We start from the raw sequence: 19,156 nt of genomic DNA, 5'->3' as shown, positions 1-19,156 counted from the left end.
ATTTATCTGCTGTGACCACAAATTAACCTTTAGAATGCAGATAATTCTCATACATTCTATTTCCTTCAATGTACTATCTTGAAGTAAGATTAATTATAGCACTCCAAAAGGCAATAAAGTAAAAGCATTAAAACTTAAATTTACAGAAAATGAGAATTATGTCTACAGAAGGTCCCAGGATCACTTGTTCCATATCTCAGAGCCTCATTTCTTAGCAGTCAGACTTCCTGCGCAATCCTTACTTCAGCTTGCCAAAAAGGAATCCTTGAACTTCATCAACAGGATCGTTTTCATTTATCACAGTGGTGTTCAGTTCAGACCCTGCAAGACAACAACAGTCATCAGGTATAACATATCATTCACAATGGGAGTGATTTGTGGACAAAGATGAAGGGCTAAAACCGTTTTCAGGCAAGGTAATGTTTGTGCGTGCCACATAAAGGAATATAATGCAAAACCTGTACAATATGTGCAATGGACATTGCATTTGAACAAGCCTCATGAATGATATGGCCCATTTCCAACAATGCAGGCCTGGACAATTAAGACCTACTGCAATGTTAGTTACTAGACCTCATTTAATTGGTCTGTTGCTTTTGAATTGCTGTCAAATATATTCATATATTCTTCAAGTCCAGGCATCTCACGTTTTACGTGCATTTGATTTATAACTTTTTTAAATGGCGCACATCTTCTTTTAATACCAATGTTTGATTTACACGCTTGTATTTTTTGGAATAACACACTCAAATTAACATCCATTCCTGCAATAGTACGCAAATAAATATATCATAATCAATAATACGACCCACCAAAGTCCACGGTGCAACAAATACACGCTCTGTAAAATATGCTCAAGTTCAAGTTTATTCATCACATACACATACGAGATGTGCAGTGAAATGAAAAGCGGCAATGCTCGCGGACTTTGTGCGTGCAAACAAACAAACAAACAAACTACAAACAGAATAGAACAGAATCACAGATTATTTTACATATTACATATTGTGGGAGGAAGGAAAAAGAAAACAAAAAGTTGTGGTTCATGTTGTGCAGCGTTCAAGAGACTGGTTGCTGGGAAGAAGCTGTTCTTAACTGGTGGTCACAGTTTTAGATTCTTGTATCTTCTTCCTGATGGTAGTAGCAAAATGAAAGTGTGGCCCAGTTGTGTACATCTTTGATGATATCGGCTGCCTTTTTGACACAGCACCTCTTATAAATCCCTTTGACGGTGGGAGGTCCGTACCTGTGATGAGTCGGGCAATGTCTACCACTCTCTGTAGCTTCCTTCTTCCCTAGGCAATTGTATTACCTAACCAGCCCATGATGCAACCAGTCAGTATGCTCGCAACAATACACCACTGAAGAGATTTGGCCACATATCAAAGCTCTTCAATTTCTTACGGGAATAAAGGAGTTCTGTTTGCGATTGCATCAATTTGCTGGCCCAGGTCAGGTCTTCAAATGCTTGAACACTTAGTAACTTGAAGCTGTTGACTTTTCCCCCTCCGTCCCGTCGATGAAACCTGATTAATGAATCCCCGACTTTCCCTTCTTGAAGTCAACAATCAGCTCCTTGGTCTTGCTAACATTGTGAGTAAGATTGACTGGTGCCAGAAGAACAATCAGATCATCAATCTCTTTCCTGTATTCTGACTCAGCATTACCCGTTATTCATACAACAGCGGTATTGTCGGCAAAGTTAAAGATAGCATTGAATATGCAAATGGCTACATGGTTATCGCCATAGAGAGAGTAGAGCAGGGGACTGTGTACACGGCATTAAGGTGGCTCTGCATTAATGGTTATCGAGGAGGAAGTGTTGTTACAAATTCATACTGATTGTGGTCTGCTGATGAGGAAGTTGAGGATCCAGTTGCATAGGGATGAACAGCGACCAAGTTCTCTGAATATAACTATGTTTGGCAGGGATAATGGTGTTGAACGCCGAGCTGTAGTTGATAAACACAGCCTGATGCAATCTACCTTCTTTATCTTCTCTGCTCAGACAAATAATATTCAAACTTCATCTAAATATTCTTACGATCCGACAGCAAACCATTTCATTGATTCAAATCTCAGGCGTCCATCTTGTTTCTGTACTATTCAACAAAGTGAGAACAAAGGAGCCTCTAGAACAGAGATGTAAAACTCCACGTACCATATTAAATTTTAAATCGAGATAACTAATTTGAAAATCTATTGGATATATAATTGGCTTGATGGAAGAAAACAAGTGTGAAGGTGGAAGGTCGTTTATCGGACAGGAGGCTGATGACTAAAGGGCCTGTCCCACTGTACGAGGTAATTCAAGAGTTCTCCCGAGTTCTCCCCGATTCGAGCTTGTGTAATGTACGTAGCAGGTACGTAGGGGCTCATACGAGTAAAAAGTAACCATTTTTTTCCTCACAAGTATTTTTTTACTCATGGACATTTTTCAGTGTTGAAAAAATGTCACGAGTTTACCGGATTTCCCGAGTACCTACCGTTACTCGTATGAGCCGCTACGTGACATCCACGAGCTCCTACGTACCCGCTACGGACATTACACGAGCTCGAATCAGGGGAGAACTCGGGAGAACTCTTGAATTACCTCATACAGTGAGACAGGCCCTTTATGGTGTGCATCAGAGTTGGTGCTGGGCCTGTGTTGTTTGTTTATCCTATATCAATAATTTGGAATGGAATGTGCACATCATTGGGTATTTTTAAGATTGGAGATTGACAGATTATTGATTAGTAGGGATGTCAAAGGTTATGGCGAGAAAGCAGGAGAATAGGGTTGGGAGGGAAAGATAGATCAGCCACAATTAAATGACAGACTCATTGGGCCGAATGGCCTAATTCTGCTGCTGTGAATTATGAAAGTATTATTTTCCCCAGTCCCTTCCCCACGATTACCCAAACAAGAACTAGAGGGCATAGGTTTAAGGTGAGAGGGGAATATTTAATAGAAACCTGAAGGGCATCCTTTGCATGAAGGGGTGATACATATATGGAGCAAATGGCAGAGGAAGTGACAGATACATGGATAGGAAAGGTTTAAAAGAAAAGGTTCAAAGTTGGAAATTGGCATCTTGGGCCAAAGAGCCAGCTTCGTGCAGCATAACTCTATAATCTAAATCGTGCATAGTTACAAATTTGTTTTAACATATTATGTTCTGTAGGCATGGGCTTGTAAATATATTGTGGTATAAGCATCATTAAATAAAAATTGGGAACAGCTACAAGCCTGAAACCTTTAAGGCCAAAAAAATAACATACCTCAAAATCATGACTACCATGTACCCTATGCTGTTATGAATTACCACTAGTATATCTCACACTAATGACTTTACTGGGTAACATGTAATGATTCCTTTGTTCATAATCAACACATTTTCAACCAAAATACTGCATGTCGAAATCTACTTGCAGTTTGATTATTTATTGAACTAATGAGGAATTGTTCTACTGTAAAACTATTATAGATCGCACACCATAATGCACCATCTGAAATTCTTAAGTGAATCAATCCACATTAATAAGCTCCTCGAAGAAGAATGTCTCAATTTCTCAATGTTTGCGCATTTTCAAATAGCATCACATATAGAACCATTTAGTATGCCAGATATGTCCAAAATGCAATGGGCTCATAGCCTTTGGGTGAAAATAGTGATGTGATAAAAAATCTGAGTTCACTATTTAATTTATTCGCAAGAGAATGAAGAAGCAGAGCTATATAGTTGGATGCCTCTTTGTTTTGCCTTTATCGACAAAAATTTCCACAAATTGCGAGAAGATATATAGTTAGTACTTTATTTAATCACCTGTCACTTGCGTGTCATCTTTGGCCTTGTATTCGGTGCTTTTAATGGCAAGCTCAACGCCGTAACCAGAAAGGAACACCTTCTCCTTACTTGGATACTGTGAAAAACAGAAACATTCAAATGTAACCACAATTGATCCAATGTTTAACATTCCTGCTCATTACTTAACAACATATCTAACAACAATGGAATAAGTGTCACACGTGGCCTCAAACATAAAATCTCCATGTTTTATTCGTCGTCACTTGGGAATAAAGGATTCGCAAGCATCCTGCATCCAACCAAGATATTTGGTTTCCTCCCACACTAAAAGGACGTACAGGTTTGTAGGTTAATTGGCTTGGCATAAATGGATAAATGTAAAATTGTCCCTAGTGTGTGTGGGGTAGCGTTGATGTGCGAGGATCACTGGTCGGTGCAGATTCAGTGGGCCAGAGGGCCTGTTTCTGCGCTGTATCTCTGAACTAAACATTTGCTTGTTGTTTTGAAGTACTTTGTCAGCTCCTTAATTTGAACCTTAGATTTAGGACTGAAGGTCACATTTGATATTTTTGTTTAATAATTGCAGTTAAAAGCAATTAATTAGAAAATGTCACGAGGAAATAATTATTTTGTCATGGATCAGCAATAATTTCAATCAAAGACAGAATAAGTTACATGGGGTTAATTCCCTCCTTCAGCTCATAAATGAACAAAGCAGTTGCGAAACCCAAGGCAATGGAGCTAGAATTGGAGTCCACCATTAGGATCCAGTATCAAGAGATTGCACATGAAATGCCACTTGGGCAAGAGAGCAGAGAGCGACCCGCAGAAAAATGTGGTTAATTAGAAAGTAAATATAAATCTATCCCCATCTCAATATACAGTCAAAGCTATTACGTGGAAGGAGGTCCACAATAGTGTAATTATTTTAATAGACAATTAATAATAATACTAAGAATTTTGCATATTGATATTCAGGGAATGGAGGAATATGGATTATGTGCAGGCACATAAGAGTCGGTATTGGCACCATGTTCGGCACATTGTGCTGCACTGTTATAGATTCTGTTCTAATCACAAGGCAACTTGGTTTACTTACAGCAACATAATGCCTGAGTACGTAGTTGACACTTCCTCCATCTGATTTGGAGCAGAGACGTTTGTGGAACCTGGAAAACTCTTTGGTACCAATCTCACCATAGAGAATCGCAAATGGAAGTTCATTTCTTAAAGGTGCCTTAATATGATCCCCTTTAAATAAATAAGGTTTGGGTCTAATAATTAAAGACAAAAATCAGATTTAAACAATGTCCATAAGGTTCAATGTAAAATTAGACATAATCATCTTGCTTGAAGTCAGTTATTTGTTAAATTAAAATTCCAAATTTCATAATTCCTGTTACTGTTCTGGACTGTATCAGTGGAAAAAAATGTCCATAAAAATTGAACAATAAAGTACGTTGTATATTTATTTGTTATCATACCATGTTGCAATATACAAGGCAATGTTTGAACCAAGTTCTGCAGCCACAAGAAGAGTATTATTACAAATGAAAATTAATTAAATTTGTCTTGTACAGTACCCATGCCAAAGCCCACATTACTAGATCATGAATTTTCAAATTATTTGGAATTCTACTTCTCTCCAATTTCACATACACTTCTCAACATAAATTTTTAATTCACACAGTGTAACGTTTACCTCTCCAGAGCACTCTGCAGAACCACCTCCAACCTGTCAGGATTGCAGGTTTTCTCCCCATGTACATTTATAAAAGCAGAACAGCCTTCTGGAGGGGGCTCCTCTGCTGCAATCTAGTAAAAGAGATAGTTTCATTTATTTCTTCGGGAAATAAATCTAAATAGTTTACCCTTTCCAGTAAATTACACAAAACACCATGGCTTTCAACTTACCTGCTGAAACATTTGAACAATGGCAGAATAAACCCGTAGGGATAAGGCAAACTTCAGAAGGTTGGCTTGCACAGGAGTCAAAATCTCACCAGCTTTCCGCAGTATATAATTGTAGTGGAACGTATCGCTTCCTGTCATGTAAAACAATAATTACATTGCTGCACATATAATTTAATTTCATGCTCCTTTCCATCTTCCTTCCTATAGGGTCTAAAGGGGCTGTCGCACTGCGGCCACCTAATCTGCGAGTTTAGAATAGTTTGCCCTCGACTCAAACTCACAGCATGGTTGACACGTGGTCCTAGAAGGTCCTATGAGGTCACTGGAACTCTCCATGCTCGAGGGAAGTTCCCGAATACTCGCGGCCTCAGCCAGGTCGCGGAAAAATTTTCAGCATGTTGAAAATTTTTCCGCGAGTAAAATTTGGTCAGCATGGCTGTTTTTAACTCGTAATGCAGTGGAATGGGGTCGCTATTTAGTTACAGGCAGTCGAGAGCAGCCGTAGGCAATCTGTGCAGCCGTCTTTTACCTTCCTCTTCATCGTGGGTGTGAATTTCAGACAGCTCTCCCCCCCCGCTTGTGTGTGTGTGTGTGTGGGTGTGGGTGTGTGGGGGTGTGTGTGGATGCGTGTGTGTGCGCGTGTGTGTGTGCGTTTGTGTGTGTGTATGTGTGTGTGTGCGCGTGTGTGCACGTGTGTGTGTGCAGTCGGTCCATCAAGCTTGCGGTTTCAACGCAGACGGTCTATCCAGCTCGAGGTTTTCGAGGCGAGTGCCCTCGAGCTTGAAGGTCGAAAACACTTTTCTTAACTTGCGGATTAGGTCGCCGCAGTGGGACAGCCCCTTTACACTCCTGGATAACATTTAATCTTGTTTGACCACTGAGCATAGACTAGCCAGGCAATGTAGTAGTACTTTCACCAGAACGTGGAAAGCAGTTCAAGGGAAACGAGACGTGGCAAAAAAGCTGTCCTTGACAGCAACACCAAGTTTCAATTAAAAAAAAATAAACAAAACTTCTCTCACATTTCCCATTTCTATCCAAGTTAATGAAAACAATTGATAGTTGGCTTGCAAATGCAGTCTAGACAATGGGGCAAACCTACGATGAAAGGTACACCAAATTAACCGCATGGATTTTCTCCGGGTGCTCCGATTTCCTCCCACATTCCAAAGGTGTGCAGGTTTGTTGGCTCATTGGATTCTGTAAATTGTCCCTAGTGTGTCAAATAGAACTAGTGTACAGGTGATCGCTGGTCATCATGGACTCGGTGGGACGAAGGACCTGTTTCCACACTGTATCTCTAAACTGAACTACACTAATTGATATAGTTAACCACACGTAGCTGCTATTTTTTCTTTAAATGATGGGCAAAAAAAACGTATTGGATTTATTTTACATTAGCCTTAAGTCTTTTAATTCATACGCTTATGTTAAGAACAACTAATTATTGAATTTTGAAAAGAACAATCAGGTTAACTGAAGTTACTGGAAATAAGATCCAGCAGAAAAGGCCCAAGTAAAGCAATTGGGTATGCACTGGAGGAGACAAATATCGAGAACTGAAGTGTCATTTACTTCCAATTATCTTTTCTTCACCAGATGGGACTTTAGTTGAGTGGTTGAGGTCACTCACCTTTAATTGAGTGGTTGATGGTCACTCACTTTGTGAAACTACCTTTGTTTAAAGACAATTTCTTGAAGAATTTGACAGTATTTAGATAATTTGGAGAATTTGTCGTGACATGTGAAAATCTACCCATATCATCAGAGTAGAGGAAATTACACCCACATCCATTTCTATTGGATGGATTGTTCTGGCCTTTCTAAAACCCTCAAATTTTCAATGTATTCCAGGCATTTCCCATGTTCATCTTCTAATTATTTTACCAGTAACTAATGTGGTATCATGTTCATCACGAATGGCATCATAACTAACTTTGACCAGTATCAAACCAGCAAATAAGGACCAGTAAATATTTTGGTCTGTAATTTTTAGCCTCCACAGAAAATCAGAATTAATCCTGTAGATGAACCGGCCCGTTTGTGGAGCTCGGATTCAGCCGCGGGACTTGCACACCATCACCCGGCGGGGTCGCAACATCGGAGGCTTGGATTGCCTCGGTGCAGAGGGAGGGCAAGGAGGGAAGAGACAATGACTTTGGGACTTTAAACTGTGTTGAGTGTTTGTTTTGTTATTATTCTATGTTATGACTGCAGGCTAAACCATTTTGTTGCACTGAAAAGTGCAATGACAATAAAATTGAATCCAATCCAATCCAATTTAAATTAATATGAGAAAGAAATGACCAAACTTGTCAAACTATATCAGCATATAATTAAGTGAGTAGTACCTTCATGATCCTCTGGATGGGTTTCTTGAGTGGCATCCACAAAATCCCAGAATTTAGCTTTACTTTCTTCAGCCAGAAATTCACTGAAACAGAAACAATGAAAATCCTGCAATTTGCTTACTTCTTCAATGAAGTCATTATTATAAATAGAAAATAGAACAGCAGAACACAGGAACAGGCCCTTCAGTCTACCATACCCGTGCCAAACATGGTGCCATGTTAAACTAATCTCCTCTACCTGAACATGATCCATATCCCTCCATTCCTTGCATATCCATGTGCCTATTTAAATGCCTCTTAAATGCCACTATCATATTTGCATCAACTACCATCACTAGCAGACAGTTCCAGCCACTCTGTCTAAAAAAAAAAACTTGTCCGGCACATCTCCTTTAAACTTTGTCCCTCTCACCTTAAAATCACGCTCTCTAGTCTTTGGCAATTCAACCAATCCACAAAAAACAATCCAAGTTTGTCCAATTTCTCCTTATAGCTAATACCCTTCTAATCCAGGTAGCATTCTGGTGACTCTCTTCTGTACATTCTCCAAGCCTCAACATCCTTCCTGTAAGATCTAGACACAATACCCCAAATGAGGCCTAAAGCTGCAACACGACCATGACCTTTATACTCAATGCCCCGATCTAGGAAAGCAAGCATGCTATATGCTTTCTTTATCACCCTATGTATTCGTATTGCTACGTTCAGGAAGCTAATGTTAACAGCGTGATAAATAGATATTAGAAATTATCTTGCTAAGTGGCTGTTTGACAATCCTTCCATGATTTATCCAAAATTCACAACTGCAGTTACTTGTTCAACTTCAAACCTCACTTGTATCCCTTCTATTCTATTTGCTGGCATAGACTTGGGAGTGCAATTGAGATACTGCACCAAAACTATAACTGTTCATTATTATTGATCTAGTTAGATGGAAACATTCTCCACTGAATGACTATTTGAAAAACAACCTTTAAAGCAATTATGAATTTAAAATGGATATGTTAAATATAGAACACAAGGTGCAACACTAACATTTCAAAATGGAGGAAAGGAAAAAGGTGACAACACATTAGTTCAGTGAAAAGAAGGAAATCATATCCAGCAAAAAAGATGAGACTAATTCCTTTTTCCTTTTATATATTCGTTGTTGTGATGTTCAAAATCAAGGTGTGTGACTCTGTCTCTGAGACCAAATAAAAGTCATTAATTATCAGCTAGTGTAGAAAAGACTGTGAAGGCATGACACCAATGCACACTTCTAAACTCCTATTCCTCCGTCCTTCAACAATTTCCAATCCCAAATATTAGAGCACGACAAGCTGTGAAACCGAATCAAAATAATTTGTTGTTGAATAACCAGAAATTACTATTGAAACCACCAGTTTGGTATCCCCCTTGTATTTTTAATGTAATTCTTTGCACAATCTCCACTTTTCAGCATCATATATTTACTTACTATAAAAGATTCACATTGTGATGAGTGTGAACCTTTCCAGTTGGATGAAAATAATTTACTCATATGGCTTACCAATCCTGTTAGCATTGTTCTAATGATAGGCAATGGAATTACCTTGCTTCCAGTAAATACGGCGTAGATGGCCACTTGGTGGTCAGCGTTGTTGTCACTGCTTTCGAGTCGGCATTCACAACCATGAAGGAAATATATAACAGAGCCACCGTTGCAAGAATACCAGAGTTGCGCTTCGCTGTATTAAGTACAATTGATTAGAAATTATCAGTATGAGTTCTACATAAACTAATTCAACTTACTTCAATATCATAGAATCAAACTCAATAGATACAGTAAAGAGGTACAAATCATTAGTCCAACCACACTTCTGAGTGTTATGCACAGTTCGGATTGCCACACCATAGGAAGGATGCGGTATCAGAAAAGATTCATCGGGATGATCAAGGTCATCGCCTCAGTCTCCTACATTTCTGAGAGACTACATCCAGCCTATCCAATCTATCCCTATAACTAAAGCCATTCATCCAAGGCAACATCCTGGCTATTTGTTTCCTTCTATATCTGTAGCTCTGGATCAGCACCTGAGTGGAGAAACTGTACAGTGCATATCAGACAATAATTATCAGAGTTATTAGAAGCTGAGTAATCAACAATGAAATTGATCAATACTAAAACTAATCAATTGAATCAAAAAATGGCAACATGAATGTGGGTCCAGTAAGATATAATATAATTACGCAGAAGAGTATGGCCATTCTTGAGGTTCGTACATCACTTTAATTGTTGACCCCATAAGGTACTCACATTATTGCAACAGTAAAATTCTGATCATCTTGAACATTCAAGACTTTGGTGGTGCCAGATTTGTATTTTTTCCAGAATACTTTTCCGTTTCTTAGCTGTTACACAGTATTTTAATACATTTCCCAATAAATTTAAAAAGAGCATGGAAATGCATTCTTGGTGAGTTTTGAAAGAAAGCATGAACTACAACCTTGGTGACTTGAAGAAGAGTGTGAGAACTGGGGCCTCTGTGAGTTGGAAGGGGGCCTGGGAACCCCCACAAGTTGGAAGGAAGATCTGCAAACATTACTTGAGAAATCAGATACCAAATGGTCATATAGCAGATATAGTTTTACTGTTATCATAGGCAAAAATACTTACAATAATTTTCCTAACAGTTTGGCAAATAGAGGAATCCTGATTGACTCCCGATTAATGGAAAGCAATTTGAGGTAGGATAAGTATTCCCCTTCAGTTGAGGATACCTTCATCTACTTCATAGGAATATTGTGTTATTTTTGGATTGAGTGTTTTAACTCAATGTGATATTTTGCATTCTGATTCAAGCTCCACCAACAATCTAATTTATTTCACATTTGGCCTTTCAACAGCACGTTGCATTTGGCTCATTAGGAAAATCACCCACTAATAGCCTATTTCGTGTGTGTGATTTAGTGACTGAACCCACACATACCTTTACTGCAATGTGAATTGACTTCTACATTTTGTTACACTTGTTTCAAGGATGGTAAATATTTGTGGGACTTTTCATAAAACACTCTGCTGCAGCCAGTAATGGTTTCAGTCCACAGGAGTAATGAACCAGTACTACTTGTCCGCATTCCCCAAGCTTATCTTATGGATACACTTACTTTTGCAACCTTGCGAATCCAATCATACAGACACCCCCACAGATGTAGCCATCCAACAAATCACTGCAGATCCCAACCTCCGAGTAGAATTAGGTAGTGGACACTGAGACACCAATTCTACATTGACCCGGTGGCCTTCTCACTGTTGTCAAAGGCCTCAAATAACTTGAAAGGGTATATTTTATATATTTTAAAAATCAAAATAATATTTCCTTTAAAACACCTTCAAGTGCAATAGATCATTACAATATTAAAATAATAATGGCACCTTTTAAATTAAGATTAAAAAGCCATTCGAATGAGATCATGCTACATATGTGAACCACCCTTAGCATAAAGCCGAGGGTCGATATCTAACCTCCAGCTCTTTCCCAATTTGTACAGCGCAGTGTGCAGTCTAGGGACCAAAATACACTGTACAGTTAATATCAAAATACATTTTGGCCCAAATTGCTGGCCCTGACAATTTGTCGTATATTGTCCTGGACGATTCTTCTAAAACTGCTTACAGCTTTTCTCTCTTTAAGACTCAGAGGTTATCCATTTCTTTCACTAATTTTTCACTTCCTTAATAAGTAACGGTTTCACTACGAGTTCCTCTCTCATTCCTCCGAAAGTTTATTGTTCGTTTCATAATGTTTGCTGAGACGCCACGGTGGCGCAGAGGTAGAGTTGCTGCTTTACAGTGAATGCAACGCCAGAGCCCTGGGTTCGATCCTGACCACGGGTGCTGTCTGTACGGAGTATGTACGTGTCCCCGTGACCTGCGTGGGTTTTCTTCGAGATCTTCGGTTTACTCCCACACTCCAAAGACGTACAGGTTTGTAGGTTAATTGGCTTGGTAAATGTTTTTAAAAAATTGTTCCTAGTGGGTGTAGGATAGTGTTAATGTGCGGGGATCGCTGGTTGGCGCAGGCTCGGTGAGCCGAAGGGCCTGTTTCCGTGCTGTATCTCTAAACTAAACTAAACGAATGTGGTTGCTCCAAATGTGGCTGCTATCCTATTTCAGGGAAACGGTGTTGATGAACCAATCACTGGCACACTGACAATGTCCTTGCTGTTGCCTGCAAGTCAGCCAGCTAAGACCATAACTCACAGGGGCAGAATCAGGCCATTCGGCCCAATATGTCTGCTCTGCCATTCGATCATGGCTGAACTATTTGTCCCTCGCAACCTCATGCTCCTGCTTTCTCCACGTAACCTTTGGAGCCCTTACTAATCAAGAATCTATCAATCTTCTCTTTAAAAGCACCAAATGACTTGGCCTCCACCGCCGTCTGTGGTAATGAATTCAACAGATACCTTCTGCCGAAAGAAATTCCTCCTCATTTCCACTATCAGTACGTTCTTTTATTCTAAGGCTGTGCACTCTCCTACATTCTCCTGTTGCTGTAAACATCCTCTCCACATCTACTCTATCTAGCAGTCCATTGACGCCAATAGCAGGATGGTGCAGTTATAAACCAGGTGTTTGAACAATTTAAGCTGATGAGCTCATTCCCCAAGGCCAGTGGCACATTTCTCAAGTAGTCCAGGAGCCACCCATGTTGCAACCACTAGGTACACAAAATTGCTGGAGAAACTCAGCGGGTGCAGCAGCATCTATGGAGCGAAGGAAATAGGCGATGTTTCGGGCCGAAACCCTTCTTCAGACTGATGGGGGGTGGGGGGGGGAGAAGGAAGGAAAAGGGGAGGAGGAGGAGCCCGAGGGCGGGCGGATGGGAGGGTGGGAGGAGACAGCTAGAGGGTTAAGGAAGGGGAGGAGACAGCAAGGGCTAGCAAAATTGGGAGAATTCAATGTTAATGCCATCCGGTCCTCGTGATCGGACAACAATTCATGGGAGCACCAGATCAAATAACAGACCAAGGAAATACACAAGGCAAATATTTCGATAGCGAAAAGCTCATAATGATGCATGGTTATTTGGTATCATTATTGCAGATTGACTCTTACTTTTGTGGCACAATGGCACTGCACGTTGCCCTGTTCCCTCACAACTCGAGCAACCTGGATTCAATTCTGACCTCAGAAAGTGTCTGTGCACTGTTTGCATATTCTTATCATCACTGTGTAATAGTTCCCCTGTGTTCGTTCCATGTCGGCGTATATAACCACAGCAACGGAAGGGCAATATCTGGAGATTGGAGCTCCAAAGTTACAGCTCCATAATAATGGTCCATGCGTGCTGACAATGGACTGCCTTCTGAAATGCTTTGGGAGACATTATATGATATTGCAGTATAACCCTCGCCAAAATGACCGTCCTCTGAAACTCATGGTGGTTTAGAAATCATATTTTAGAACTTTAGATGTAATTTTAGAATCAATTCACCATCCACAATTAAAACGAAAACGCATAGCAAAGCCTAAATAAGCAGACACCACAATCGGCATTTCTTTAGAATCAACTTATGTTCTATTGTCTTTCTCCCAGCAAATGTTTTCTGAGTTGACTATTTCAGCACGTCCTTGCTTTATATTTAATTCTAGACCAAGTGGGACCCGTTGGATCCCCTCCCCTCAACGCACAAATGCGGGAGGAGGGGGCGGCCTGCAACGTCACACACACACTAACCACCCCCATTAATATTATATTAATATTATTCATTCACTCCTTTTACCCCATCCCCCGCCCTATCCACTCACGTACAGCCCTCAACTTGCAGGCTCAGCTAGAGGGAGGGGAGTAGAGATAGGGGGACAGAGGGACACAGAGAGGGGTGGCGAGAGGGGGGGGGGGGAGAGGGAGGGGAGGAGGAGAGGGGAGGAGGAGAGAGGGGAGGAGGAGAGAGGGGAGAGGGAGAGAGGAGGAGAGAGAGGAGGAGGAGGAGGGGAGGGGGAGAGAGGGGAGGAGAGGAGGGGAGGAGGAGAGGGTGGGAGAGGAGAGGGGGGAGAGGAGAGGGGGGGGGGGGAGAGGGGGAGGAGGAGAGGGGAGGGAGGAGAGGGGAGGAGGAGAGAGGAGGAGAGAGGGGGAGGAGGAGGAGGGAGGAGAGAGGGGGGAGGAGGAGAGAACCGAGCCAAGGAGCGAATGAATGTCGACCATAGGAGCGTGGGATGGGTCGACACAATCTTCAACTATGATCTTTGGTGTTCAGTCGACAGGGCGACTTTTGAACAACGGGGGGGAGAGGAGGGAGGTCACGTCAGTCGCAGCGCAAGCAGACGGCACGACAGGCACGCAGATCCATTGTCATGTCATGAGCGAAAAAACAGGCATTTTGATTTCAAAGTTTGATCAGATTTGTGAAGATTTTTATTAATAACTCAAGAAATAAAGCACAACATTTTCAGGTAAACCAATTTTAGGACTCCATGGGGTAAATCTCTACCAGAATATGTAAATTTTTCCCGATCGCGGGTCGTTTTTGTTTTTAGAAGAAAGACAGACAGGCAGACAGGCAGGCAGACAGGCACACAGGCAGACAGGCAGACAGGCAGACACACAGACACTCACACACACGATCAGCGTTTTATAGTTATATCAGGATGTATCAGACTTAATACCCAATTGCCTTTTACTCATTTCCAAACTGATCCACAAATCAAAACATTCTTGGACTGCTCAATGCAACTTATAAGAAATGTACAGGAAATGTGCAGGATACTGCCAGCCCAATCTTTGCAAAATTGACAGCCAAATGACAACTTTTCATTATTTTCATTTAACCACATTAAAAATGGAATGGTGGCACAGCAGTAGAGTTGCTGCCTTACAGTGCCAGTGAACTGGGTTCAATCGTAGCTACGGGTGCTATCTGTACAAAGTTTGTATGTTCTCCCCGTGATCGTGTAGGTTTTCTCCGGGGTCTCCGGTTTTCTCCCACTCCAAAGAAGTGCAGGTTTGTAGGTTAATTGGCTTGGTATAATTGTAAATTGCCCCTAGTGTGTGGATAGCGTTAGTGTGTGGCGATCGCAGGTCGTCGCAGATGCGGTGAGCCAAAGGGCCTGTTTCCGTGCTGTAGCTCTGAACTAAAATGCCACAATATCTATGTCGAAGGTGCCAGAGCCTCACCATTATGTTGACTTCTAGGCCATTATCTTTGATGCTCATTGTTAGGAATGCAATGTTGTTAGTGTCGGTGCATGCATTGAAAATGTTGTTTTATTTATATGTCACCATGCCAATAATTCCCAGATATTCCAAAGCTGCACCTTTCTAGATAAAGTAATGTGAAGGAAACACAGCACCCAAGTTGAGCATCAAAAATAACAAGGTAGTAACAGTGCAGGAAGGCACTGCAGATGCTGGTTTATAGAGGATAGACACAAACTGCAAATTAATTCAGCAGGTCAGAGAGCATCTCTAGAGTAAAAGAACAGGTAACTTTTTGGGTTAGACCCCTTCTTCAGTCAAATATATTGATTATTTTTGGAACTTTATTGACTCGGACATCTGGAGTATGTTCAAGAAGGAACTGCAGATACTGGAAAATCGAAGGTACACAAAAAAGCTGGAGAAACTCAGCGGGTGCAGGGTTTCGGCCCAAAACGTTGCCTATTTCCTTCGCTCCATAGATGCTGCTGCACCCGCTGAGTTTTTCCAGCCTTTTTGTGTACCTTCGGAGTATGTCCAAGCTTGTTATGTAATTTTACACTTCTGTTCTGGACCAATAATGTCTCTGATTAATGTCCCATCCAAAAGATGGAAATCCTTCACTACTCCACAAGCGAAACTTCTGTGCTTGTGACTCTGAATGGGATGAATCCAAGGCATACCACTGGAGAAGCATGATTGGCCTAACGAATTGGAAGCAAAAAATTACTGATACTGAACAGTTAACAACTAAAAAACTAGATGTGCACACCGGCACAATAATATGGTTAGCATGCAAGAATGCCATCATACTTTGGTTGGTAACATAGCCAAAGTAGCCAGCTCATGATCTGACTGCCAGTGCTATGCTTTGATGCAAACTCATGAGCATAATAGTTTAGAGATACAGCGCGGAAACAGGCCCTTCGGCCCACCGGGTCCGTGCCGACCAGCGATCCCCGCACACTAACACTATCCTACACCCATTAGGGCCAATTTTTACATTTACCAAGCCAATTAACCTACAAACCTGCATGTCTTTGGAGTGTGGGAGGAACCCGAAGATCTCGGAGAAAACCCACGCAGGTCAAGGGGAGAACGTACAAACAGCACCCATAGTCAAGATCGAACCCGGGTCTCTAGCGCTGCAGTCGGTGTAAGGCAGCAATTCTGCCGCTGTGCCAATGTCCACCCAAATAATACATGGATAAAGGTGAAAAAAAACAAACGATTTTTTAATATTATAAATGATTTCATTCATAAAGGCTCGGCAGCATACAAGCTGTAGATGCAAAGCCTTGAACTACGCTTGGGTAGTGAAGAGGCAATAAGTGCTGTGAAGATAGTGGTAGGGTGAGCTGGTAGTATATTTATACTGCTCTGGATACTATCATGGCCATTGCTTTGCACTCCGCTTGGATTATTGTATGCACGCTATTTGTTTGGAGTCTGAAGAAGGGTCGCGACCCAAAACGTCACGTAATTTTTACCTCCAGATATGCTGCTGAATTACTCCAGCACTTTGTCTATCTTTAGTATAAACAATCATCTTCAGTTCCTTGTTTCTATCGATATATATCACATTGAATCAAGTGTGTGCATCCGCATACGTTGACCTGAACAGATTATGCATGCCAACACTGGGCACAAGTGTCTAAGAAGGAACTGCAGATGCTGGTTTAAACCGCAGATAGACACAACAAGCTGGAGTAACTCAGCGGGACAGGCAGCATCTTTGGGAAGAAGGGTCCCGACCCGAAACGTCACCCGTTCCTTCTCTCCAGAGACGCTGCCTGTCCCGCTGAGTTCCTCCAGCTTTTTGTGTCTATCTGCAGGCACATGTTCCGGGTTAAGGCAGGGCGCTCCCTCCCACCCGCTGCCTCCAATCACAATGCCCGTCGTGTCGCGCTCCCGGACCCGGGCCGCCGGCCGAGGCCCCGTCCACAGCCACTCCCCTCTGCTGATTGGTCAACGCCCTAAGCAACAGCCCGCAGCTGCCTCCCGATTGGCGGAGCCGGCTCTCCATCACTGCTTGTTGGGAAAGTTGTTCATCTCTGCAACCTCCCTCCACTTCCCATCACTTCCCTCCCCTCCCTCCACTTCCCTCCCCATCCCCTCCACCTCCCTCCCCATCCCCTCCACCTCCCTCCCCATCCCCTCCCTCCCCTCTCCCTCCCTCCCGCCCACTCCCCTCCACCTCCCTCAACTTCCCATCCCCTCACTCCCCTCCCCTCCCCTCCCTCCCTCCCGTCCACTCCACCTCCCCCTCCACTCCACCTCCACCTCCCCCTTCCACCTCCCTCCCTCCCTCCACACCACCCCCATCCCCCTCCCCTCCACCATCCCCTCCACCTCCCTCCCCCCATCCCCTCCACCCCCCTCCACTTCCCATCACTCACCTCCCCTCCCCTCCCCCCCCTCCTCCCTCCCACTCCCTCCCTCCCTACCATCCCCCATCCCCTCCACCTCCCCCCCCCTCCCCTCCACCCCTCCCCCCCCTCCACTCCACCCCCCTCCACCTCCCTCCCCATCACCTCCACCCCCACCTCCAACTCCCTCCCCATCCCTCCCCCTCCCCGTCCACTCCACCTCCCTCCCTTCCACTCCACCTCCCTCCCCTCCATCTCCTCTGTCCCCTCCACTCTACCCTCCCTGCCACCTCCCCCTCCCTTTCTCTATCTGCACACAAGTGCCGGGTTAAAAGCAGGGCCCCCATCTCTTTCTATCCCGCCCCTCACTATCACCCTGTCCGGTCTCACCCTCTCTGTCTCTCCCTCTCTGTTTCTCCCTCTCTCCTCCACTCCACCGGGCGCGGAGCCTTCACATAATCCCTTCACTAAATACGGTGCGCGGCCTCGCTGGGTCGCCGGCCAGGAGCCGCTAATGTGACGGTGCAGCAGCAGCAACAACAGCGCCACCCAAGGAGCCACTCGCCCGTCAACCCACCACTGTGCCCCGGCCGCCGCCATTCACTAGGGCAGTGGCTACGAGCCGCTCATTCGCCTCCGTTCACTCACCGGAGCCGGAGACCCAGAGCGCCGCCATCTTGGGTGTCCACAGCCTCACCCGAGGACCCGGTGGGTCGTCTTCCTTATCCCCGATTAAATTACAGCAACCTCTTCCTTTTGGCAAAGCGCCCTCAGCAATTCAAGTGTTGATAATCATTTTTTAATATTTTCCAAAGATGTTAATTTTGAATAAAATGCATTAAAATGACTTGACATGCAGGCGGCCACGATGGGCAACTACTATTAGGAGGACGTCACGGGGGTGCGGGGCCTCGGGCTGCGCCGTCGATGTGGGCGGGGCCTATGGCTGCGTCATCGCTGAGGCGGGGTCTCTGTCTGCGTCATCGCTGGGGCGGGGCCTCTGGCTACGTCATCGCTGAGGCGGGGTCTCTGGCTGCGTCATCGCTGTGGGCGGGGCCTCTGGCTGCGTCATCGCTGTGGGCGGGGCCTCTGGCTGCGTCATCGCGGGGGCGGGTCTCGGGAGAAGTGTAAAATACTGCAGAGGCTGCAAACCTGAAATAGGAATACTTTATTGTCACATGTGACTAGGCACAGTAAAGCAAGAGTCAACAGTGTTTCATTGTGATATGTCCCATATAGAAAAATGAAATTCTCACTTGCTGCAGCCAAACAGAATATGTAAACATAGTACCAGGGCTGCCAACATTGGGGAGAGTAAGAAATTGCGAGGGAGCGTAGCAACCGAGGGTGGGAGGGGGTGTTCCCCCTCCCATAGTAGGCTCTGAAGGCAGCACCAATGCCCCCAGTCACCCGGTACGCTCCTGGCTCCGGGCTGGGGTTAAAACTCCATGGGGTGTGGACAGAGCGGTCGACGGACATAGAGCCGCCGGAGGTGAGGGTGGAAGGTGGGTGCCGTGCCTCAGGGAGGATGGGGGAGGGAGGTTGGTGCTGGAACCACCGCCATCGTG

At 43.6% G+C, this 19,156-nt stretch overlaps 1 protein-coding gene across 2 annotated transcripts in view; it reads right to left on the bottom strand.

Annotated features, from left to right (window-relative positions):
• Positions 1-18,342, bottom strand: part of uggt1 (UDP-glucose glycoprotein glucosyltransferase 1) — a 96,352-nt gene extending 78,010 nt beyond the window's left edge. For both annotated transcript variants that reach the window (XM_055646158.1, XM_055646159.1), the window contains exons 1-8: positions 18,237-18,342; positions 9,630-9,765; positions 8,057-8,139; positions 5,706-5,836; positions 5,494-5,606; positions 4,891-5,065; positions 3,810-3,906; positions 243-321 (exon numbers count right to left, since the gene is read on the bottom strand). In XM_055646158.1, the coding sequence (XP_055502133.1) occupies positions 243-321; positions 3,810-3,906; positions 4,891-5,065; positions 5,494-5,606; positions 5,706-5,836; positions 8,057-8,139; positions 9,630-9,765; positions 18,237-18,264 (842 nt within the window). In that variant the 5' untranslated portion in view covers positions 18,265-18,342. The remainder of the gene's footprint in view (positions 1-242; positions 322-3,809; positions 3,907-4,890; positions 5,066-5,493; positions 5,607-5,705; positions 5,837-8,056; positions 8,140-9,629; positions 9,766-18,236) is intronic.
• Between the last annotated feature and the right edge of the window lie 814 nt (positions 18,343-19,156).

The sequence above is a fragment of the Leucoraja erinacea genome, chromosome 14 (genome assembly GCF_028641065.1).
Source record: "Leucoraja erinacea ecotype New England chromosome 14, Leri_hhj_1, whole genome shotgun sequence".
Lineage (NCBI taxonomy): Eukaryota > Metazoa > Chordata > Chondrichthyes > Rajiformes > Rajidae > Leucoraja > Leucoraja erinaceus.
The sequence above is the reverse complement of the archived record's forward strand: the minus strand, read 5'-3'. Positions and strand labels throughout refer to the sequence as shown.